The sequence below is a fragment of the Protopterus annectens genome, chromosome 1.part1, assembly GCF_019279795.1.
Source record: "Protopterus annectens isolate FY-2018-M chromosome 1.part1, PAN1.0, whole genome shotgun sequence".
Lineage (NCBI taxonomy): Eukaryota > Metazoa > Chordata > Ceratodontiformes > Protopteridae > Protopterus > Protopterus annectens.
Window position 1 is genome coordinate 814,848,688 of NC_056726.1, and position 26,356 is coordinate 814,875,043.

General features: G+C 42.9%; 1 protein-coding gene across 1 annotated transcript in view; it reads left to right on the forward strand.

Moving 5' to 3' along the window:
* TLN1 (talin 1) overlaps positions 1 to 26,356 on the forward strand; it is a 3,443,760-nt gene that overhangs the window by 1,249,228 nt on the left and 2,168,176 nt on the right. The window contains exons 10-11 of the mRNA XM_044078439.1: positions 25,448 to 25,508; positions 25,592 to 25,696. Of these exons, the coding sequence (XP_043934374.1) occupies positions 25,448 to 25,508; positions 25,592 to 25,696 (166 nt within the window). The remainder of the gene's footprint in view (positions 1 to 25,447; positions 25,509 to 25,591; positions 25,697 to 26,356) is intronic.

The following is a 26,356-nucleotide window of genomic DNA, read 5'->3' on the forward strand; positions in this document are numbered from 1 at the left end:
ACCTGGACGACTGCCTAATACAAGCGGACATAAGACAAAATTAACAAAAGATTTGGCAAATGTCATACAACTGTTGCAAGCCTTGGGATACACAGTCAACATTCAAAAGTCAAGGCTAGTGCCATCCCAAAGGATAACATTTTTGGGTGCAGAACTGGATACAACAACTCAGATGGCTTTTCTCACAGAAGAAAAACAAAAACTACCACCAGTCTATTTCATGACATTAACAACACAATCTCAGCTTACTGCAAGGAAAGTCCTGCAAGCCCTGGGTTACATGGCATCCTGCATAATATTGATCCCGCATGCCAGGCTGCATATGAGAAAGTTACAATGGTACCTGGGGAATGTATGGTCTCAACACAGGCACAGTCTAGAAGCCCAGATTCCAGTAATTCCATGCCTGAAAAAAGAATTCCTGTGGTGGGCTCAGGCCTGTCAGATAAACAGAGGATTGCCTTTCCACAAACCACATCCAAGCCACACCATCACCACGGACGCCTCAGACCTAGGCTGGGGGGCACACATGGAGGACAAGTGTATACAAGGCCTATGGACCCAAGACCAGCTGAATCTACACAAATCTAAAGGAGATGCTGGCAGTGAAACATGCAATCCAGGCATTCAGACCATTCCTCATACCACAGTCATGTGGTACATCAACAAACAGGGAGGTACACACTCATATCCTCTATGCCGGATGGCAATGGAACTGTGGAATTTGGCCCTGAATCTCAACATTCAACTACAGGCCAGATTTGTACCAGGAAAAGAAAATTCACTAGCAGACACCTTAAGCAGAACTATACGGATGCTCACGAATGGATGCTGCATCCAGATATCTTCAAAACCATAACAAAGAAATGGGGAATGCCAGAGATAGACCTGTTCGCCTCCCCACACAACCACCAATTGAAGAAATTCTGCTCAAGAGCGTACCACCCACTTGCCTGGAGGGTGGACTCCCTTTCCTTCAGCTGGAAAAACCTGACAGCATATGCATTTCCACCTCTTCCTTTGATGTACAAAGTCCTACTGAAGATCAGAGAGGAACAGCCAAAGGTAATCCTGATAGCTCCAGACTGGCCAAGGCAACATTGGTACCTGCTACTGAGAAGCATGTCTCGGACTCACTCATGGCCTCTACCTCTATGTCCCTTACTTCTAACAACAACTACAAGACCCTGCATCCAAACTTGAAAGCACTGCAGCTAGCTGCTTGGAATATTGCATAAAACAAAATAAACCAGATTTATCTCAGAGGGTTAAGGACATTATCCTGGAGGCTCGCAGACCCTCCACAAGGAAAACTTATTCAGCCAAATGGAAAAGATACCTCATTTGGAGTGCAGCAAAGGGAGAAAATGTCTCATTGGCAAATATAGCACACATCCTGGAATACTTAGCAGATCTGTTCCACAATGGCCTGTCCTACTCCTCCATTAAGATTCATGCATCAGCAATTTCAGCAGAGTGCAACATGGATCCTCCTGTCTTCTCTCATCTTCTACTCAGGCAGTTCTTGAGAGGAATCAAAAATGTAAAGCCTCCAAGGAAACCACCTTTACCTACATGGGATCTCAACTTTGTGCTGGAAAAATTAACACTTCCCCCTTTTGAACCAGCAGCAATAGCAGACTTACAGTTCTTATCTTGGAAAACTGCTTTTCTGTTAGCAATCACTTCAGCAAGAAGGGTATCTGAGTTACAGGCATTAATGGCAGTACAGCCTTTCCTTATCTTCCATCAGGATAGAGTGTCTCTGAGAACTAATCCTAATTTTATGCCAAAAGTGGTCTCCAGGGTATCATTGAACCAAGCGATTCATTTACCTACATTCTTCCCCAACCCACAGAACAGGGGGAAAGACTGCTACATACCTTGGATGTGCACAGACAATTACGCTACTATCTGGACAGAACTAAGACCAACAGAAAAACTGACCAGCTTCTGGTAGCATATGCAATAGGAGTGCAAGGAAAAGCAATTTCAAAACAGACAATCTCAAAATGGATAGGAAATTGCATTAGATTTTGCTACTCTTTTCATGGAAAGACAACTCCTGAAAATATCAGGCCTCACTCCACAAGAGCTACAGCCACCACTACAGCTTTCCTACGAGGAGTGGCTACCAAAGACATTTTAGAAGCTACTACTTGGAGCTCCGTGCATACATTTGCCAACCATTATAATCTTCCTTTATACTCCAGATCCCGAGCAGGTTTTGCAACTGCTGTTTTGCAAGGGATCTTAACTACACCATCTTTTTCTTAGTGCCTCCTCCCCCAGTTTGGCTATGGTATTCTACCCATATGTTAGGACTGCAGATGCATCCTTGAAGGACATAGTACAGTTTTGTACCTACCATAAATGTAGATGTCCGATAGGTATGCATCTGCAGTCAGGATTACCCACCCTCCTTCCCCTCTGTGGTATTCCTAGGGTACTTACCCCTCTTTTAGCTAGCTGGGGGAATCTATTATGGTGTATTTGTTTGTATGTATATATGTATATATATATTTTGCATTCTACTGTTTGGAATTATTTGCATTTATCCAAATTTAGCCTTCCTAGAGGGCACCTGGCATCTGGGGCAAGAAACACGGAGGAAAATGGCGTTGGCTGATGCCTTTATACCCCAGCAGCTATGACGTCGGGTGAAGTGCGACATCAGCAGAGGCCAGACCCAGACTTTGGAATCCGGCCGACCGAAGGGCTGCCTGAGGCAGGACAACCCATATGTTAGGACTGCAGATGCATACCTATCGGACATCTACATTTATGGTAGGTACAAAACTGTACTTTTTTCGTACTATAGAGAGTTCGCAATTTAAATAGTTAGCTACTTCGATATTTAGCGTTTCAGTTTGTGTGCAGGGTCCTTGGTATTTCCCGACCCTTTTTGGCTGTACGACTCTGTGTTAGAATGTAGATTCTTTTGAGACAGTTTCGATATTCAGTGTGTAGTATAGCTGATAGTCTTTTGACCTTATACTTTCTACCTAGGTCCATGGTGTCTAGGAGCCGAAGTTCATCAGTCGGCCCGACGGGCACTTGGGCTCGAACCTCTTTGTTTCCGAGTCTTCCTTTCGTTGCGTCTGCTAGGGTGAGCTCGTATCCTACATCTATCTCTGAGCCAATGGCTCTGGAACCGTTGGCCTTCTCTGTCTCCTTGGAGCCGGTGAGATCAGCTTTCGAGATGATGAGCGAGCTGCCCCATTCATCAGCTCCATTGAAGGGTACCGACACTCTTCCCCCTCGGGCACCGACCTCAGTCTCGGCACCTACTCTCTTTCTTGACAGCAGAGACCCGCAGCCTCAGGAGTCCTTGGTTGGTGGCCTCCACTCTTTTCCGAGACCTCCCTGGAATATCCTTCTGAGGAGCCCCCTCGGAAGAAGACATGCAAAAGGAAGCATGTAGATTCCCAGGATGAGTCCCTTACTTCCGACACTGACCTCTAGTCAGAAGGGTCCCCCAAGTCATCTTCTGATGATGTTTCCTTTGCAGACATCTTGGAGATCCTTAAGCAGAGGGGTGGCTGGCCCACTGTTAACCTTTCTGATGAGTCTGTGTACCTGAAGGCTTTCGGGTCTCAACTTTTAGCCTCTTGGGTGTCTCCACCTTTTGATGAACTGTCCAACCTTTTTAGTCGGAAGGTATGGGAGACTCCTGATGCCGTGGAACCAATTCCCAGGAGACCCAATAAATTTTTGTCTGCTCCCAAAGAGAAGGAAGTTTTATCCAAGGGTGTGCCTGTAGATGCCATGGTGGTGGCTGCGGCCACTAAAAAGGAACTAGCTTAGACTTCATCTGTCCTTCCGCCGAACAAGGAGTCTTGAACGATGGATATATACAGGAAGCGTATCTTTTCATTAGCGGCATTCACACTCTAATTACTGAACTATCTAACACATTTTACAAGGCTTCAGAAAGATCTCCTTAAGGAGTTGGGAGATACTCTACAATGTAGATACTGAAGGAGTCCCTGATAAGGTGTCTGCTCAGTTGTCCACCTTGAATTCCATTGTTAACTCCTCCATGAGGCTATTTCTTATGTAGTTGACGGAGCGAGCAGGGCAGCAGGCTCAGGAGTTTCCCTTAGGAGACGCTCCTGGATGTGCTTGTGTAATTTTGTGGAGCCATTCAAGTCTATCTTTACCAACACCCCCTTTCACGGTTCTTCGTTGTTTTGACCCAAGGTAAAAGACACACTCACCAGGTGCGAGCAAGAAGGGAAAGCGCTGTCTGCCGTGAGAGTATGTTTTACCGTCCCCTCTAGACCATACCACAAGGGTCAGAGAGGTGGTAAGATGTGGTTCAAGAAGTCCCAGATGTTTTTCCCGGATGCACCCGGTGATTCCTCCTTCAGATGGAGGAGCAAATGGTAGATGCCGCCCTAGAAGCAGGGGAGGACCGCAAAACCAGGGAGGCCGTGGTTTGTTTCGAGGCTGTCTCTATCAGCTCTCCTGATGTGGGGCCTGGCTATGCTTATCTGGAGCCAGTCGAGGGTCGCATTTCTTTGTATCCAGAAGCCTCGCTAAGCATCACCCAAGACAAATGGGTGCAAAGAATTATCACCGGAGATTTCATACCCTTTTCTCTTCCACCTCACATTCCCAAGAGGATCCAGGATGATGATCATCATGTTTCACTGTTGCAGTCATGACTGTAGGGTTCTCCCCTGCTGGCAGGCAGCCCTCGGTCGGCCAGAATCCCAAAGTCTGGGTCCGGCGCCTGCTGTTCAACCATGCTCCCTGACGTCAGAGCGCCAGGAGTACAAAGCTGACAGCCGACACCATCTTCTCCAGTCTTTCTTGCCGTGCGGTGATAGCAGTTCGCAAGTGCCGGTCGGCTGACTCCTGACTATTTTTTCTGATAAACTTCAGTCCGAAGATTTTCTTCTCCACTCAAAGCGAAGTACCCCGTTGGGGAAACTTTTTTCTTGCTCCACTCCGATGTCAGAAAAAGTTAATTGTATTTCATGTGGGAAGTAAATGCCTCATAAGGATTTTCATTCTTACTGTATTCCTTGCTTAGGCCCTGACCACGACGTAGCTAATTGTTGGTTTTGTGCTAGATTCAATCAACGTACAATTAAGCGAAGGTACGATTTTGCTTTTCATTACTTCGGTAGGCTCTTTAACTACAAAATGTCGTCTGATACGGTTCCGGCTACCGGAGTTCACAAACGTCGCAAGGATAAAGACAGGCCTCCGAGGTCCAAATCTGATGATAGCGCACAAGCGGAGCCAGCTTCAGGTTCGGCCGTAGTCAGTGAGGTGCTTTTGAAGCCCCTGTCGGCCATTTCAGAACCGATGGCCGAAACGGGCTCTCATGAGGAGCCAACTAGGCCTTTAAATATTTCTATTGCAGGACCTTCGGACAATGCTCCTTCGGATGGGTCCGGAGCCACTGTGCAGGTACCGGCTTCCGAAGGGGTTTTCAGGCCTACTCAGCTTCTAATAAAGGCAAAGCCAAAGACAAAGGCAAAGACTCCTAAATCAAAGACTGCAACACAGGGCTCTTCTGAACCGGCTCCCAAGTCACAGAAACAGTTACTCAAGATGGCGGAGGATTTACTTACTATGATTAATGGTTCACATCCCCCTCCGGATAAAAGGCCAAGGCAGGATGTTTATTATGATTCCTCTGATCAAGCTTCTGTTTCTTCAGTTTCTTCTTCTGACAAGGAATATTCTTTCCCTCCTTATGAGGATTCAGATGCTGAGGAATCCATTCCTTCAGCTTCTCCCCCTGAGGATTTCTCTTTTGGGGAAACTTTGCATGAAATGAGGGAACATTTCCACTGGGAAGGACAGGAGTATTCGGAATCTAAGAAAAGACTGAGGGATTTTCTTCTTCTTCCCCAAAATAGACCGCTGGCTATTCCTCCTGTTTTGGATATTGTGGATGATGCCTTTTCGGAGGCTAACTTAACCCCTGACTCTTTTCCTACTGCTCCTGTTAAGCCTGATAGATATTACAGGGTTCCTGTTTCCCATCAGTTTTTATACAAGAACCCTTCTGCTGTCCCTGAAACCATTTCTCAAGGTCCTAAGGGAGTTAAGGCCGCTTCTGCCAAAAATCCCATACCTACTGAAAAGGATTCTTGATCCTTAGAAAGATGGGGCAAAAAGGTGTACACTTCTGCTACTTTGTCCATTAGGGCTTTAAACTGTCAGTTTCATATGCTGAAATACCAGCAATTTCTCTTGTCTGTTTTAAAACAAAAGCTTACTTCCATTTCTGCCTGAGCAGATAAGGAATTTACATGACTTACTGCATGCCACTGAACAAGTTGGGAAGCATGGTTTACACTGTGGATTTGATGCCTTGGAGGCTTCTTGTAGGGCTGCGGCCTCTGGCACAGTCATTAGAAGGCATGCATGGCTAAAGGAACAAAATTTGCCTTAACAAGTAAAGGCTAAATTATTGGATGCTCCTGTTCAGCATAATGTTTTGTTCGGATCAAAAGCTGAAGAGGTGATTAAAAAGATGGAGGATAGGATGAAATCCATGCAAACAGTTAAAGATTTCTTACAAGTACAGCCACCTAGATTTAGCAGGAATTGGCCTTCAAAAAATTGGTCCTTTCCCACTTCAGACAGGCCTCAGAGGGGTAGATATAGAGGGGTAGATATAGACGCTCCAGAGGAAAACACAAGCTTCTTACAGACCAAGACAGTGGACTGCTTCCACCCCTAGGGGAGGAGAGGACAGGTCACAAACTCAAAGGAAACAAACTCAATGACTCCCTCTGTTGGGCTATAGGAACTTCTTGCCTGGAAGCCCCTCTCGGAGGAAAACTCTCTCTTTTATCAAAATTGGACTCAAATAACCCAAGACAAGTGGGTTTTGGATGTGGTTTTAAGAGGTTACAAATTCCATTTTCATACTTTGCCAAGGCCAAGCGGATGGCCAGACCTTCCAAAACATCAATGGACGGAGGCCTTAAACCAGGTGGAAGCTCTTTTGGTTATGAATGCCATAGAACTGGTTCCACTTTCAGAGATGGGAAAAGGTTTTTACTCAAGGCTCTTTCTAGTCCCAAAGAAGCAAAACTCATGGAGACCCATTCTGGACCTGTCGGTCTTGAACACCTTTCTAGAGATTCCAAAATTCAAGATGCTTACTCTACAGCAGCTACTTCCAATGCTGTCCAAAGATGCATGGATGGTAACTTTGGATTTAAAGGAGGCATATTTACACATTCCCATCAGGCAGGATCGCAGAAAATACCTCAGGTTCAAGGCCGGATCGAGGCACTTTCAATTCTCTGCACTGCCCTTTGGATTGTCTACTGCGCCCAGGGTCTTCACCAAATGCCTGGCTCCAGTAGTCGCTTACTGCAGACTTAAGGGAATTCAAATTTACCCTTATCTGGACGATTGTCTAATTCAGGCAGACAGCAAGGATGTCTTACTCCAGCATCTAGAATTTGTACAGAACCTCCTCAAGTTCCTGGGATTCTCTGTAAACATAAAAAAGTCAAATTTGACACCATCACAACAGATAACTTTTCTGGGTGCTCTTCTAAACACCACAACCCAGATGGCATTTCTGACATCCGAAAAACAATTACAGCTGGCTTCTACTTTCAAAACCTTGGCAACTTTAACTCAACTATCTGCAAGGAAATTCCTGCAGGCTTTGGGTTACATGGCCTCCTGCATCCTTCTCATACCATATGCAAGACTACACCTGAGGAAAATACAGTGGTACCTAAAAAGTGTATGGTCTCAGCATTGCCACAGTTTAGACATACTGATCTCCGTCCTTCCTTGCCTTCAAAAGGAATTTCTTTGGTGGTCCAGGGCATGTGCTCTAAACAAAGGGAAACCCTTCCGTCTGCCTCCGGCCACTCAGATTCTAACCACGGACGCCTCGGATTATGCTTGGGGAGCCCATTTTCAGGGCAACTGTCTGCAGGGCCTTTGGACAAAGGATCAGAAGCACCTGCATATCAATTTAAAGGAAATGTTAGCCGTTCAGAAAGCTCTATTGGCCTTCAGGAATCTTTTACAACCAGGACAACTACTAATATGGACAGACAACACCACAGTTATGTGGTACATAAACAAGCAAGGGGGATCTCATTCCTACCTCCTTTGCAGACTAGCCATGGATCTATGGAACACAGCTCTAGCTTGCAATCTGGATCTTCAAGCTCAGTTTCTACCAGGGAAACAAAACTTCCTGGCAGACAGTCTGAGCAGAAACCTTTCGGATCCACACGAGTGGATGCTGGACACCAAAATATTCAGGATGATAACAGCAGTCTGGGGATGTCCTCACATAGACCTCTTTGCATCTCATCTCAATCATCAACTACAGAATTTTTGCACCAGGACTTTCCACAGAGAAGCTTGGAAAGTGGGTGCCCTGTCATTCAGTTGGGGGAACCTCTCGGGATATGCCTTTACGCCTCTTCCTCTTCTTCCACGGGTCTTATTGAAGATAAAACAGGACAAGCCCAAGATGATGATCTTGCTGGCTCCAAATATGCCTTGGCAGTTTTGGTATCCAACTCTTAAAAAAAAAAAAAAAAAACTATGCCTGGAGCCCCCTTGGGTTTTACCTCCGTCTCCGAACCTTCTGTCCCAACATCAGGGTCAGGTTCTACACACTCATGTCAGAACTCTCAGCCTGGCGGCCTGGTTAATCCAGGGCCTTTGATTTCTTCTTTCCTCCCCAAGCAGGTTATGGATGTCATTTTAGAAGCCAGACGTCCTAGCACTAGAAAATCTTATGCAGGAAAATGGAAAAGATTTTGTTCCTGGATGCAGGCTCAGGATTCTGATCCTCTTCTTCCTAACATTACCTTAATTTTACTTTACTTGACAGATCTCTTACATAAGAGTCTCTCTCTCTCTCTTCCATTAAGATACATGCCTCTGCTATTTCTGCTCATTATAATACAGACCCTCCCATCTTTTCCCACCAGCTCATGAGGCAGTTTCGCAGAGGAGCTAAGAACTTAAGACCTCCTAGATCTCCTCCCATTCCTGCTTGGGATCTCAATTATGTTTTGGAAAAACTAACCTTGCCTCCTTTTGAGCCTGTTGCCTCTTCTGGCATCAAGTTTTTATCTTGGAAGACCGCTATCTTATTAGCCCTAACCTCTGCCAGGAGAGTTTCAGAGTTACAAGCTCTTATGGCTGTGGAACCTTATATTATTTTTCATCAAGACAGGGTATCTTTGAGGACTAATCCTACCTTCATGCCTAAGGTGGTTTCCAAATTGGCTTTAAATCAAACTATCCACTTGCCAACCTTTTTCCCTACTCCTCAAAATAAAGGGGAAAGGATCTTACATTCCTTGGATCTTCACAGACAACTACTTTTTTACCTGGACAGAACCAAGGACATCAGAAAATCAGAACAATTGTTTGTTTCTTATGCTTCAAGTTGCCAAGGTAAAGCCATTTCAAAACAGACCATTTCTAAATGGATTGCTCATGGAATCAGATTTTGTTGTTCACACCATGGAAAGCAAATCCCAGGGAGTATACGGACTAATTCCACCAGAGCTGCTGCCACTTCTGCGGCCTTCCTCAGGGGAGTTCCTACCAAAGACATTTTGGAAGCTGCAACTTGGAGTTCAGTGCATACTTTTTCTAAGCACAACAATCTACCTCTCTACTCTAAGTCTAGGGCAGGCTTTGCCTCTGCAGTCTTGCAGGGCCTTTTAGCCGCCCCTTCTTCTTTATAACCACCTCCCTTTCTTTCAGCTTTGGGATTCTACCCTACAGTCATGACTGCAACAGGGAAACACGATGAACATAGTACAGTTGTGTACACCTACCATAAATGTAGATGTTAGTGTCTTCACTGTTGCAGTCTGGGTTTCCCTCCCTCCTGTCCCCTCTTATTTTTACTTTTGTGTAGTTCCTTTTTTCACCATTCTTCTGAGGTGTATTTGCAAAGGTTATGGGACCTTTTTCATTTTGGGACTCCTGACATCTGGGGCAAGAAAAACTGGAGAAGATGGCGTCGGCTGTCAGCTTTGTACTCCTGGCACTCTGACGTCAGGGAGCATGGTTGAACAGCCGACGCCGGACCCAGACTTTGGGATTCTGGCTGACAGAGGGCTGCCTGCCGGCAGGGGAGAACCCTACAGTCATGACTGCAACAGTGAAGACACTCGAACATCTACATTTATGGTAGGTGTACACAACTGTACTTCCCACCCAATCACAGGGATAACGCAGCTGTGTAAGTGAATAAGTTGCTCGCAGACAGTCATTCAACCTGTCTCCGTAGACCAGGTGGGATTCGGAACTTGCTACATATTCTTTGTAGTGCCAAAACGTACAGGGGACTGGAGGCCCATCTTGGACCTCAGCAAATCGAATCCGTAAAGGACAAGTTCCAGATGCTGACACTGCAGTCTGTAGTCCCTCTGTTAGGGAAAGACACTTGGATGTGCTCAATAAACCAGATGCATACTACCATATAAAAACGGACAGAGCGTCGAGGAGCCACTTACACTTCCGGCTGGGAGCCCATCACTACCAGTTTCGTGCTCTGCCCTTTGGTTTCACCACATCCCCCTGGGTGTTTAAATGTATGGCAGTAGTGACAGCTCACCTGAAACTTCTAGGATTCCAAGTGTTTCCATACCTGGATGTCTGGCTCCTGACCGCCCCTACCAGTCATCTACTCCTTCAAACCAGAGATTCCGCTATCTAACTTTGTGCACAGTTGGGGATTACTTTAAACTGGGAAAAGTCTGCCTTATCGGCCTCTCAGATTGTTACTTTTATAGGCGCAGAAATACAGTCGTCATGTTAGCTCGTCTTCCTGCAGTAACAGCACAGAACCTCATACAAGTTCTTTGTCTACTTCTCCTTCAAAAAGTCAAGGCAAATACAGTGCTGAAACTCTTAGGGACCATGGCCTCCACCATAATGCTAGTCCCTCTTGCCAGATTACACATGCAAATTCTTCAATGGCTTCTATCATCCCAGTAGTCCTTTCAGCAACTGCCTCTATCCCACCACATCCTTTTAACAGAATCTTGCAAAAAAGACCTCCGTTGGTGGATCCAACCTGACCAACTAATGACAGGCACTCCATTCCTTCCTCGCCAACCCATTGCTACTGTGACCACGGATGCCTCACAGGTAGGGTGGGGGGGCATTATCTAGGCAGGACTGTCCAAGGTACATGGCAAGATCATGAGGCTCACCTGCTTATCAGTGTCCTAGAGATGAGGGCGGTGCTTCTAGCATTGCAAGCACTTCACGACCTTCTTCCTCTTGGGCCGATAGCAGTCCATTCAGATAACATGTCTGTGGTATGGTATCTCAACAAGCAAGGCGGACCCAGTTCTTACCCCCTTCCGGGAGGCGATTCGTGTTTGGAAGTGGGTGATATTTTCTCAGCAGTTTTTAGTGGCAACGCACATCCGTGGGACAACCAACATGATAGCCGACAAACTCAGCCGGGCAATCTTGATGCCTCACAAGTGGCTCTGAGGCAGGAAATTGTGGAACAGATCTTCTGCAAATGGGGACAGCCTTGGTGCGATCTTTTCTCCAGTCCGATCAACTCCAAATGCAGCAACTACTTTTCCCTTATCACCCCCTCCCCCTGAGGGAGTCACCAAGAGACGCATTTGTTGACAATTGGCGTCTGGGTCTTCTTTATGCTACCCTCTTTCCTCTTATATCCAAGGTGATTCAGAAAGCGAAACTGTTGGGAAGGACGTTGATCCTCATCCCTCCTTACTGACCTCATCAGATTTGGTTCCCCTTTCTGGGGTTTCATCTACTAGACAATCCATGGACTCTGGACCTAGTGTCAGATATCTTGACACACATCAGGCTCTCTTTATTCCAGCATCCACACCCTCAACTTGACAGCATGGCTTCTCCAATTCCATCCCTAGTCAGGCTTCATGATTTTTCTCCCGTTGTGTCCCACATTGTCACTTCACATAAAACCCTCCACGAGAAAGTTATACATCAGCAAATGGAGAAGGTTTTCTTTCTGGGCTGAAGGAAGGAATGTTGACCCTTTCACCTCATCCATTCCAGTGGTTTTAGAATTTTTCACCAGGGATCTGCTGCTGCCACAATTAGGGTTTAGCTGGCAGCGATATCTAATTTTCATTTGGGTCAGCATGAGTCTAACCTGATGTCACACTGGTTGTGTAAAACTTTCATAAAGGTGCTACTTTGCTGAGACCTCTCTTTCAGGAACTGGTAGCTTCTTGGGATCTAAACTTAGTCCTTTCCAAAATAATTTCTCCACCCTTTGAACCTTCTCATTCGTGCTTGTTGAAGTTTTTGTTCCTAGTAGCCATCACATCTGCTAGACGAGTATCAAACTTACAAGCACTGTCTATCAAGCCCCCCTTATTTGATTTTTCACAAAGATAGTCTCTCTTCGCACAAATCCCTCTTTTATCCCTAAAGTTTGCTCTCATAATAGTTTGAACCAGACTATAGAGCTTGCCGGTCTTTTTTCCTAACCATTCCAATGCAGCAGAATACAGATTTCATCAGTTGGATGTTCACGGACAGTTACGGTTTTATCTGCACGGAACTAATGAACTCAGGAAGTCAGACCAATTGTTTGCATCATTCTCCGACTCCAGATTAGATATCCCAGTCTCCAAAGTGACCATTTCAAATTGAATTTCGAGCTGTATCTCCATTTATTCTTCTAATGGGATGCCTTTACTGTTCAAAATTAAGGCTCATTCTACACAATCCCAGTCTACATCTGCAGCCTTCCAAGCCAGAGTTCCAATTCATATTTGTGCAGCAGCAACCTGGGCTACCCCTCACACCTTTATTACTCATTACAAATTGGACCTGACCTCTAGGGGTAGAGCATCCTTTGGTTCCATAGTACTCAGGAGTATTTTTCCATGAGCCACCCAAGAATAAGGTGCTAGGGACACTGTCCCATATGTAAGAATGAAGGTGATATAGGACTACAGAACATAAAGGAGTTGTGTACTCAGCATAACGTTCCATGTTTGTAGTCCATCTCACCCTTAATTCTTACAAACCCTCCCTCCTACCCCCATCCTGGAATAATCTGGAGACAGGATAATTTTTCCATAATAGGTGGAGATCTTTCATTATTGTTCTTTCTGGATAGCTTTAGTTCTGTTCTTCAAAAATAGCAGCAAACAAGATCTGGGGATTGTACTGATGCACTATGGGATACCTACCTAGCCGTGAGCCAACTAGAAGACTTTTGAGCTTTGTAATAGGCAAAGTTGGAGCCGAAGATTGGCTCCGAACCCGTATGTAAGAATGAAGGGTGAGATGGACTACAAACATGGAACATTATGGTGAGTACGTAACTTCTTTTTTCTTTATGCCAGTTTTATTTTCCTTTCCCTTAATTTGTCCATGTCATTATCCTCTCCAAGATCTTCTAATAAACTCCTGTTTCTGGTGGCATTTTGAATTAAGATTTTTTTTTTCTTTTGTTGACATTATCAGCATTTTAGGCATTCCTTCCATTTTTCTTCAGGTTTCTTTTATGGCTGATTGTGTTCCGACTTTGAGTAACTGATATTTGCTTGCTGCTGGATTATCTTGCAAATGTCCATTAGCTTAAAAGGGTCTATATTACGTTATTGAAAAGCCGTTATATCGAACGGCTTTTCATTGACCCATAAAAGTCGAACTCTTAAAGCGAAAACCCAAATCAGCAAATTCTTTCCCTGGGAAAGAAATAGCTAGCCGTACAATGAACTACACACTATAAACATAAAAGTGGGGTGCTTAGCCCCCCCCCCTTACTAAATGTACCAACTCCGAGATTGCACTACACTGGAGAAAAGGGCAAACTGTCAAGGATGGCCAAGCGGTTTCTTTCCCAGGGAAAGAATTTGCTCATTCCGGTGTCCGATATAAGAGTTCGACTTTTACGAGTTGATAAAAAGCCATTCGATAACATAAGGTGGCCATGCTTAGCTCCCACAGCTTAACAGTGTAACTTGCTTCAGTGCACTTCAGTCTGCCAGTAAGCTGTTCATTGCTGCATGATAGATGGTCATTTGTAAACATAGTAGTAAGACAGCCTCCACAGCAAACCTCATAACCAGCTCTATTTTGTATCTTTAACATATTTTGAAGTGATTTTTCAACTTCAGTGGTAGTTTATTAGTGGCCTGTTGAGACATTGTTCTCTGCCTTTATCTTCATGATTAACCTTCTCCCCCCCCCCCCCCCATTTTCTGTATAGGTTCATGGTATAATTTCCATGCTCTTCATCTCACTTGAGTCAGATCCACTGTCTTTCATTCTTAAGCAGTTATGCATGCCTTGTTTCAGGTCTTCTGTCATGCAGTCAGTCTCTCTCTCTCTGCTGAACATCCTTGTTTCCTATTATCTTCCTGTCTCTCTCAAGTTGTCTTCAGTAAATATTTTTCTGCTTTTCTGTGTAGAAGCCCAAACCACTGTAATTTATCTTTAACCTACTCTGCAATATGAGCTACCTTTGCTTCTGCTTTCATGTGTTTGTCTGTTCCACAGGGTGTATCCCACCATCCATCTCAGGAACTTCGTCTGCCTCTTTAATTTTCCCAGCTGCTCTGCTTTCACTCCAATGTATTCCTGTGTTGTACCAATGCAACCAAAACTGGTTGCACCACTGTTTTGTACACATTACTTTTCAGCTTTGGCATTCTTCTGTCATGCACTATTCATGACACACTGCTATCTGACTACTGCCCCTCTGGTTCTAGCTTTATTATTCAGGCTTCACTCCTCAACAACTGCTTCAACATACATGAATATGTTAAACTATCCACTGTTTTCCATTCTATCTCAAATTTCAGCTTTTGCTTCCCTCATTTGCTGCCATGATGACTGTCTTGTCTTCTCCAGTATTCAAAACTTATTTTGGGAAGTAGCTTCTGTCCCTGAAGGGTATTCCTGTCCCACCTGCAAATCTATTATCTCCCCCTCCCCCACCCTTGCTGCCATAACTCCTGTCTCCGGAGATTATCGAACCAGTTCTTGAGCCCAAGGAAAGGGGTCTTGCTCACGATTATTCCTGGGCTCTAGAAAAAAGGGAACATGGAGACCCATACTAGATTTGTCTTCTCTGTAAATCTTTTTGAGCGTTCCTTCCTTTTAAGATGATCTGTCACTATTCAGATCCTACGTGCCCTCCTTTTTGGTCAAGCCTTTTTTGTCACTGTAGACTTGAAGCATGCATGCCTGCAAGAAATTTCTCAACTTTTCCATCTCCATCACACGTTTTAAATTCTCATCTTTACCTTTTCACATGTTGCCAGCTCCCAAAGTTTTCTGCAGAACTTGGGGGATACAATTTGTTTGCAACCTGGCTTGACCACCTTTGTCAGACCTTGTCCAAGGAAACCCTAGCAATGCATATCAAATTCATGATGTCTCTTCTGTAAGGACTGGGATTTCTCATCCTAAGGAGGTCTTCCCTGACTCCCTCCTAGGACATTGTATTCCTAGGTTGCAGGGTCTGTTAACCAGTCAATGACAGCCTTGCTTCCTTAGGAGAAAGTTCTTTCAGCACTTCCAGTCATTTTTCCCTCTAACCACGACCTCAGCAAGATAGATCCTTAGAGCTTTAGGGGTACTTGGCAGCAACAATTCAATGGTGCCATGTGACAGATTGCAATGAGAAAGAATTAGTAGGACCTGAAGTTCTTTTGCTGTCAACAGTCACCCCCTAAACTTCCAAATCCCTGTCATTTCTAATGCAGGAGCTGCAGTGTTGGATATCTTGGGTGAAACTCAACAGAGGAGTTCACTTCCAAGTGCCCCCAATTCACCCAGGACTTGCATACAACTCATCCAACGTTGCCTGGGGTGAGTTGGCTGACTCCACAAGCGTTTATGGACAGTGGTCCGCAACAGAAGTCCAGAAGCACATCACTGTGAAGGAGATGAAAGCACTCGTCCAAGCCTTAGAGGTAAGTGTAGTCTCACCTGTGGAGCCCAGGCCTCGTGGAGGTGGTCGGCACTGTCATTTGGTGCGTCAAATGGGGGGGGGGGGCACTGATGCGGGAATAGGCATAGAAAGAGAGCTGTTCTTACATGCAGTGTACAATCCTTCAAAGAACAATGTCCTCACAGCTTCAGCAAATTCAAATACCCCCATGAATGGATTTTGCAATCTTTCTGAACATAGTCCACAATCCACAAATGGGGTACACTTGAGAGTTTTTTGCCTCCAACAAGAACAGATAATTTTGACTGTTCTGTAAAACCCCTTATCTCTAGGCTTGGAGGATGGACGCTATGTCCTTTAGTGGGGTAAGAAGGCCCTCTATACCTGTCCCCTATTCACAAAGGTTCTTTTGAAGATCCAGAGAGAGAAAATCCAGAGATCTGCCAGTGACTGTATTTCGGCCCAGGCAGCATGGTTGTTTCTTCTACTTTGTGGCCAGATGCAGCCACTTCAGGTTAACCCAAAGAGTGGACCTAGTCGCACAGAACAAAGGCTCTCATTCACCCCAGCCTTCAGGCTCTCAACTTGACTTTCTGGGTGATGAAATTTTAATTACTTTCAGTCGGCAGTTCAGAGGACATGATTCAGGTTCTACAAGAAGCTAGAAAACCTACTTAGTAGAAAATCTTCCATATCCAAGTGGAAAAGAATTTCCATATGGTGGCACAGAAAGAACGGGTACCTCTTTTTGGTGGTTATAGCTTCTCTTGCCACATGTGTGAGCTTCTTACAAGTGGTGCAACCTACTCCTCCAACAAAGCTGCAATTATATGCCTTTAAATCCACCATTGCTCTCTTGAATTGAAGGTGAACTGTTCTTAAAAGACTAACTTCATCTAAACCCTCCTAGGTAGGTAATTTATCCTCCCTGGGATTTGAATTTTGTTTTGGAAAAACTTGCCCTGTCTTCTTGTGAATCAGCAGCTTCAGCTTCGATAAAATTTTGTATCTGGAAAACAGTTCTAGTGGTTGCTTTTATCTGCTAGAAGAGTTCAAGTTTCAAGCTCTTATGGCAGCCCTTCTTTTCCTTGTCCTCCATAAGGATAGTGTAGCCTTAAGGGCTAACTTCTCCTTTAATGCCCAAAGAGGTAAATGAGCTATCTTTGAACCAATTAATTCATTTACCAACCCCCCCCCCCCCCCAATTCCTAAAAACGGAAGTGAGAGATTTCTTCACTCCCTAGATGTACACATGTAACTAAGGTTTTACCGGCAGAAAAGTAAACTTTTCAGAAAGTCTGACTGACTCTTGTGCCCTTCCAGGAGGGCAAATTGGGAAGCTGTCTCTCCAAACAGACCATCTCCAACTGGATTTCTAAACCAGTTTCCTCGTATTACACCTTTCATGGTAAAGAAACTGCCAGCCATGGTCATGGCATATTCCAATACATGACAAGGTCACTAGAATGTAGTATCAGTGGAAGAGGTTAGTACGTAGATAGAGGTAGAAAGTGGGTAAGTCACCTGAGGATGATGGCATCTCTGTGAAGATACAGAGACCTTGGTGCTAAAAAATTAATAGAGGTGTGGACTTAACCATTTAACTACGTGGAAGGCAAAGGGATCTTAGACTCATGGAAATACTCTGTAATAGTCATAATTCGCAAAGCAGGTAAAGGCTTATTTAATCTGTCTTCTAAACTCCTTGTAAATTCTTGACATGGATATTAGCTAGTAGATTGCCACCTTTATTGACATATTTAGTAGATTTAGGCAACTATGAATTAGAATGTAGTAGGTAAACATTTAACAAACATGATCAAGAAGAATCTGCTTCAGAAATTATGGAGGGAACACCATTGGTAATAAGTCTTCTTGCATAAATGGCCATCAGTAGGGTGTATTATGAGTATCTGAGAGTTGGGGAGAATGAGTTTTCCATAGAGGCAATATAAGTTGTGGAAATCTGAAAGGGCTGCACAACAGAAGTGAAAGTAGGATGGTTATCAGAACCATTTTGTTTTTCAAAGCACATTCCATGGATGCCCACTGTCCTAGTTTTTTTTTTTTTTCTTGGCTGTTTACATAGAGCCTCTGGACTTTCAAATCGGAGCATCTCAAATACAGGAATACAAATGGGGTGCTGTACAAGTGAAAATAGCACTGTACTTGACTAGGCCTCAACAAGGATTTCTGTTTTTTTAAATACTGAACATTTTTGAGAATATCAGGCTATAGAAACAAACTAGACCAAACCAAAGGCCATAGTGTTAAAATTATCAAACTGTGCTTGATTTTGTACAAAATAATCTATTTTTTGGAAGCACGAAAATAAGTATCAGGCTGTGGAGGGTAGTGAGGAAGTTGAAAGGAGAAATCTTAGGAGGAAGCAAAGCAAAAAGCTTTTGACCAGTTTAAAAGATAGTCTGGTGATGGATTTGGTCATAAAATGTAAGTGATAAAAATTCCATTTGTTCCTTTAATGCGTGATACAGGACAAGCTCTAATAGAATGACTGGAATAAATAAGTCTAGGAATTTATATAGGGAGGATAAGAGACAAGGGTTTCCTTTTGAGAAAATGTTGATACTTATTGAATTGAGTGGGATTAGGGACCCTTTACTGTCACACATGGCTTTATCTTTTGTGATACAACTACTACAGAGCTAAGTGGAAGGATTTCACACAAGGTGGTATCGCATGAAGCTAAAATTATTTTCTGTTTGGGCTGTGCATGAAACGGGGTAAACAGTTTTAACATTTTGAGAAAGATAAATGTAAAAGGAGAGTATAATGTAAAAAAGTTTTGAAAGGAATTGAGAAAAGTGATTCTTCAATTAGGGATAGCACCTGTACTAGTAGAGAAGCTAGTGCAGTAGTTCAGGGGTGGAAAATGGGGACAAACCTAAGCTGTCTTAGAAAGAGGAAAGACAGTTTTCCCTTCAGTTGGGAAATAGATTCGGTTACATCTGTAGTAGTCCTGTACATAACCAAATAATTGCTAAGAGAATATTGGAGGCTAACAGTGGTCTTCTGTAGCAGAATTGTTAATTGAACTTAGTATGACCATAGCTAGGGTGAAGAAACAGATCAACAGGACACACAAAGCTATTCAGGAAAGACATGTCTGATAAGGTATGGAAAGACTTTGAACAAGGGCTGTCCATGAAAATAACTTGGGGGGGGGGGTGATAACTATTGTTTATTTATTTATTTATTGCAGTTGGTTTACCAGGATAGTCCATTGGGCCATAAAGAACCCGTTTTCAATGGAGTCCTGGGGAGAAAAGCTCCAAAACAAACGAATATACATTCAACAATTTACATTAACAAACTAGGTACAGAGAGTTATTGGTACTATTTTGGCAGGAAAAAGAAAAACTTATCACATGTATAATAGCAGTCATAACAGTTAATACAATTAAGAAGTGACCTACAAGTAATAGAGACAAATTAATAGAGATTAGAGAACAAAGATAGTAGGTACATAAAGTAGGATATGGTATTGAAGGAGATTTAGTAGAGTTAGTTATGTGGGGTGGGAGCAAGAGCATTCCCACTGTGTTGCTAGATGTAAGAAGAGAGACTTTTTGAAGGTGAAGTGGTTAGAGGTGGTGCGAATGAGTGGTGGTAGGGAGTTCCAGAGGCGAACGAGGCTGAAGGAAAGAAGGTTTTTTCCTGGTGGATAAGTAGGTTTATGCACTTCAAGTAGATTTTGATTGTTTGACCTTAGAACTCTGCTAGGTAGGTGCATTTTAAAGGCAGAGGAAAGGGAGGGACAGAGTGAGGGGTTTAGAATAAGCTTATGGGCTAGAGTTAGTTGGGTGTAAGTTAGTTGATTGGGAAGTTCTAGCCATTTTAGCTTATGGAGGGAGACACAGTGGTGAGTAGAGGACTTATGGCTGGTGGCGAATTTTGCAATTTTGTTATAGCAGGAAGTAAGCTGTTTTTTTAATGAGGACTGAAGATTAGTTAGTAGTGGGGCACCACAGAGAAGGGAGGGGATAAGAAAGGAGGAAGAGAGAGAGATTTTAGTGTCAGATGTGAGGTAGGCTTTCTGTCTATAAAGCATGCCAAGTTTTTGATGTCTTTTTTTAATGTTTATTTGCAGGTGGGAGTTGAATTTAAGTAGGTTGTCAATTTGGACCCCAAGTAGTTTAGTTTCTGATACTATTTCAAGGGGTGAGTTGTTTTGACTAGTAATTAAGAATGTACTTATGTCTGGAGGGATAACTTTTGAAGGAGTAAATAACATTAGTTTGGTCTTGGTGGCATTGAGAGCTAGATGATTACTTAGCATCCATTGCTCTGTGGAAGAGAAAGCATCTTGGGTAAGTTTTTGTAGTGTAGTGATAGAAGAGGCAGAACAGATGGTAGTAGAATCATCTGCATATTGGATGATGCTAGAGGAAGGAATTGATTTGTAGAAGTCATTTATAAATATATTGAAGAGAAGAGGACCCAGCCTTGTGGCACTCCTGTGGGGATACTAAGGAAGGAGGAGGTAGCTTTTTTCCATTTTACAGCTTGATTTCTGTTAGAAAGGTAACTAGAGAACCAGTTCAGAGAGGAGGAAGATAGGTGGAGTTTGGAAAGTTTAGTTAAGAGCAGGTTGTGTGAGATGGTGTCGAAGGCTTTGGAGAGGTCAAGAAGCAAAGTGGATACAATTTGCCCAGAGTCACGGGCTTTATTTACAGTTTCAAGGAAGGAGAGGAGGGCAGTCATAGTATTATGATTAGGTCTGAAACCATGCTGTGTAGGGGTAATGAGATGGTTGTCTAGGAGGTGAGGAAGAAGTTGAAGTTGGACACATTTTTCAAGGAGTTTAGAAATGGGGGACAGGATGGCTATGGGACGAAAATTGCTAATGTTATTGTTGTTGCCCCCTTTGTGTAGAGGTATAATAAAAGCTTGTTTCCAGATTTGGGGAACTGTGCATTCTTGAAGGGAGCGGTTAATTAAGATGCTAATTGGGGTAGGCAAGAGTTTTAGCGGCTGCACTGAGAAAGTAAGAAGGGATATTGTCAGGAGCATTGGTACATGGTTTCAATTTCTGAAGAAGTTTCTTTATAGTAGATGTAGGTATAGGATTTAATGAGAAGAGGGTACAGTCAGAAGAGGGGGAATTTTGGGGTAGTGGAGACGAGGATGGGGTTTGTGTAGAAGAGGAGGAAGAGGGGTTAGCGGGTGTGGAATAGGGTGTGGAAGTGGAGAGAGAGGTGTTTGAGAATGAAGAGGTCAATTTGGAGATGGAGTAGATAAAGAAGGAATTAAATTGCGTGGCTAAATCAAATTCTGGAGCATTTGGATCTGGGGTGGGAGTAACTGGTTTGCTGGGGTGGAGGAGAGTAGAGATCCCTTTCCAGAATTTTTGAGGGTTGGTTTTATTATGGTTTTGGAGTGTTGAGAAGTAGTTTTGACGATCAAAAGTAATCAGTTTCTTTGCTTTATTTCGGAGCATTTTATATTTGTTTAGGAGTGGTGCTGACTTATGTTTTTGGTAGCGTGCCCAGACTTTATCTCTCTGTCTCATGATAGCAAGGGTAGTTTTGGAGAGCCATGGGGTTGATTTGGTTTTTATTCTTTTTGTCTGTAAGGGAGCTTGGGAGTCTAGTAATTTTAAGAATGTTGAGTTGAAATATGAGAGTGCATTATCAAGAGGTAGTATTTTTAGACAATTCCAATTAATTGCTTGTAATGAGTTTGAAAAGGTTATTGGGTTGAAGTTTTTTTGGTCACGGAATGTGATATAGTTATGTGTTCGTTGAAGGACAGTAGGAAGCCGGTAGGTAAAGGTGGGTGTGTGGTCACCAAGTGGGTCGGGAAGAGTGCCGCTGTTGGTGAAATAGAGAGGATGGGAGACTAGAATCCAGTCCAGTAACAAGTTATGTTATTAGCTCTTAGAAATTTAGGGTTTTGAGAAAATGATTCCCACCTTTCATTGTGGCCAAGACTGGAGTAAGGCCACACCACTCACATCAGTAACCCCACCCATCTCCCGCCCACAGCCTGACCACTTCGTGATGTCACTGACGCCACCTGACATGGAATGCCCTCTTTTTCCATTCCTGCTGTCGGCTGGTTTACTATGCTTGTATGGAAAAAAGCATAGTAAATCAGCCGATTTACAAACTCCAATTGTCTGTTTTCTTTTTTGAAATACAATACCTGAGTTTGTACAGTGTTTTCTGGACTACCGAAGAATCAATTTGATTTCTGGGTAGTCCGGAAAAAAAAACTGAGGGGGGGGCTACCCTATTTGAGAATGTTTACACCTTATATTTTTATATTTGTAATAGAAATGTTGGTAGCATTTGGAAGGTGAGGAAGGGGTACTTAGGGACACATCCTGGCCAGAACTTAGGTGTCTTCAAAATTGCTATTCAGGTTCTTAAAGAGGAAGTGTTTGGCAAGTGTAGAGTTAACATGTGGTATGGGTTAAATACCTGACCGGAAAAGAACAAATTTAGTGAGTAAATGTCAACAGGAATGAATAAATGGATGCCACGGATACAGTACAAATAAATAGAATTGAGGGTTGTAAAAATTGGTAGAGCCCATGTTAGCTAGTGTGGGTGATGCAGACAGAAGTAAAGATTTATTCTTTTCAGAGGAAGAAAGGTTATAAGAAGTATGAATGCGTGTGTATCAAAATAGGAGTATAAAATGTGTGTGAATTAATATATGAAAGTGTTGCACGTAATATGCTTTAATAAAGTAGTTAAGCAGTGAGGTACTCATTACATACCGTGCTGGCTTAGAAGCACAAGGATGGGAAGTGTCCCAGGAGACAGGTTTTAACTTTTAAGGTTAGCTTGCATCTCATCCTTAAAAAAGAAGCAGGTCCCCAAGAGTGGCTATCAAAACGGACTTACTAATGGAGACATTACACACACAGGATGCGCCAGGAGTAGACTTTGTTTTTCTAGAAAAAAAACAAAACAAGCAAATGCAGCAGGATGCCAGCAGCTGCGGGCCTTAGCTATTAGGGGTCTTCTTCATAAGCTAGGCAAATCTATTTCTGTGCACCTCACCACAAATACTCTGGCTATCAAGAGTTTTACAGAAGGTAAAGAAAAACATGCCAAAAGTACTATTGGTACATCCATTCTGGTGAAATAAGCATTTTTTTTCTTCTGTAGCCAGCACTTTGGGAGTAAAGGAAACTTGTATTAGATTAGCATCTTGGATGGCTGAGGCACTGACAAAGGAAGAATGGACATGCCCATTCTGAGGAAATAGTACACACTCAGACATGCCCCATGGTTGATCCCTAGCAGATGTTTAAGACTTACTGAGAACATTGTCCATAGGGTGGTGAAAGAATTGGCTGAGTTGCCATGGAGGCATGACCATATGTCAATATGTCCCATTACACAAATGGCCCTAAATGTGAGTGCGTTCAAGTGGAGTTGAAAGTTAAGGCATTGGAAAAAAAAACACTCCTTGGGAGCAATATGATGCCGTCATAGATACCTTAGTGTCTTCACTGGCACGAGGCATTGGGTCAGAGTTGGTTCAGGGGAGAAATGAGATACCATTAGACATAGTGTATGAGAAGTCCTGGGAGCTTCTGATGGTTGGCTGTGAGAGAGAGTATTTATTTTCCTTTTTACTGGGTGTAGAAAAGGTAGTAGAACTGGTCCTGTTTCCCCAGCATATGTGGACCTCAACTTGAAGCAAGAGGTCACTAGTCCACCCCAACTTGAGAACACTAAGGTTGAAAGTATTTACGATTCATCCCTTTTAAGGCAAGTTTTTAGAGAATGTGTGTATTTTGAGGGAGGCAAGAAAGCCTGACAAAGAAGTCATCCTTAGCTAAGTGGAAAAGATTCTCCCTGTAGTGCCTTAACAAAAGCCAAGACCCAAACTTCCCAGATGCCACTAACTTGACTACCTGTCAGTCTCTAAAAAGTCATTCACATTCATGTCTCACGTCTCACAAAAGGTACATGTTTTGGCCATCTCATCCTGTCTCCCACTGAAACAGTATTCTTGTCAGACAGTAAGCACTTCCTTATTAGTCACATTTGAGACCATCAGAAAGCAAAATCACTCCACTGAGACCTCTTGTCTTGGAAAAATGAACCTTGCTTCTTTTTGAACCAGCAGCTTCTGCCGCCCTAAAATTTCTGTATTGTAAAGAGGAGGAGTTGATGGCACTAACCTCAGCTAAAAAAAAAAAAAAACGAGGCTGCAGGCAGTTATGTAGGGAGCTCTTTGCCGTCTTTCACAAGGACAGAGTCATCCTTTGGACTTAACTTCTTTATTGACTTAGATTTTGACAGACTTGTGCCATAACCAGGCTGTTTACTTCATTGTACTGTTAAGCTCCCGAGATGTGTACAGACTACTGAGGTTTTACTTGGACAGATTGCAATTATGTCAGGATATCTTATAAGTTATTCATTGACTTTACTAGGGGCAGGGGAGGGTGAGGTGATTGCTTCTTTTCTGTCAGGTAAGACCGTTCCAGGCCTTGTTAGGCAATTCTGTTAAGGTCATTGCAGATAGTGTTGCGTTTGTGTGGGCTTGACACACAGTCTTGGAATCAGAAACTTGGTCTTCTGTGTACACCTTTTCCAAGCACATTCATCTGAGCAGTGCTTCCAGGGGAATGCAGGCTTTGTTATAGCCATTCTGCAAGTTCTCTTGCCCCCTGCTTCTCCATGACACCACAAACTTTGGTCCATAAGCTCTGGGAGTCTTTCCAAAAACCATTGATTCACCAGTAAATATTGTTTTTAGTGTAGTTGTATTATGAACTTTGCATAATTGCAGATTTTCAAGTATAATTAAAGTAGCAATGCCACTTCTTTCTTCTGGGTTTGATAAGTTGGAGTGGATACCCAAGTCACCCTTCCGTCACTGTCCCCACTGTCTGATTTATGCACCTCCCCTCCTGTTCTCATGGTTTAGGAGCGGCCTAGAGGGGCAGTTTGGGGAGTCCTCTGTGTGGGACTCATACCCCCCTTAGGACTGTTTTATCCAAGGCTTGTTATGTTTTGGCACCCTGCTAGATTTCTCTAACCAGTGCAAGAAAGATCATGATCTCGCACCTGCCATTTGTCACTGTATACTACTTGATGTCCCAGTGGGAGGGAGTCTGCTGGGTCAGGAACGTTAGTGAGAAGAGGTCAGGAAGTTGAGCTGGCTGTCAAGCTTCTGCATGCAAAAATCCCTATAGGCAACAATGAATAAATTCAGAACATCTACAGTTGTGGTAAATTCCTAACATGTCTGTACTATCTGCAGACACTGTGTAGATCTGGACACAAATCATTGTAGCAATTCTTCTTGTACAGTAAATTGACAGTACCTTGCTGTTCAGGAAAGTGGAAAACTGTGTTGATAGTTTGAGTGGCATTTGTTCATAGTAATGTTAAGTGGGTTCTAAGGGTATTTGAATAAACTGAGTTGATGAAGTGGTTGGTGTGCAAGTGCTTAATATATTCATATTATGCAATTGTGAAAGTCTTAAGAAAAATATCTGCCTTTTCCATTAACTGCTGAGTAACTTTTAACACAATTTTTTTCTAGTTTGAAAGACTTTCTACCAAAAGAATACATAAAGCAAAAAGGAGAGCGAAAAATCTTCATGGTAAGTTGTTTGCAGGGAAGGACTGCATTAATGTAATAAATTATGCAAAGAATATTTAAATAACATTTTTGCATATTTTTCAGGCTCATAAGAACTGTGGAAACATGAGTGAAATTGAAGCTAAAGTACGTTATGTTAAACTTGCTCGTTCATTGAAGACCTATGGGGTGTCATTTTTTCTAGTAAAGGTAAGGTGCTGCATTATAACTACTACAGACAGACAAAAGACTTAAACACAGGAAAAAATGCAAAGAAGTTAACAGTTAATTGTACTATAGGCAAGGGGATTTCTTATTTTTTTTTCTTACTGAGCCTTCCGGTAAACAACTTTTGTAGATACCAGGACAGTGTGACTCCTTCCATGTAACATTGCAGATACTGGGTTTTCATCAAAGAACATTAATACAATAACTTTTTTGAACTCTGTCATGCAGTTAACCTTTTGTTTTAGTATTTGAAGTTTGCTTAGTGTGTGTATTATCTATGACACTGTTACACACATTCCAAAAGTAAGTTGACTGGAGAGCTGGGAAACTTTTATGTATGCATGAATGTATGTGAATTGTGTGTGTGTGTGTGTAAGTGTGTGTGTGTGTGTGTATATATATATATATATCTCTATATATATATATATATATATCTATATATATATATATATATATATATATATATATATATATATATATATATATATATATATATATATATATATATATATATATATACATACATACAAACACACAAACACCAGTATGTGTATTTACACTGTCGCACACATTTATATTTATATATCTCTATAGATGTGTGTATGCATATATCTGTCATAACGTTGAAACCTTCGTGAAAAG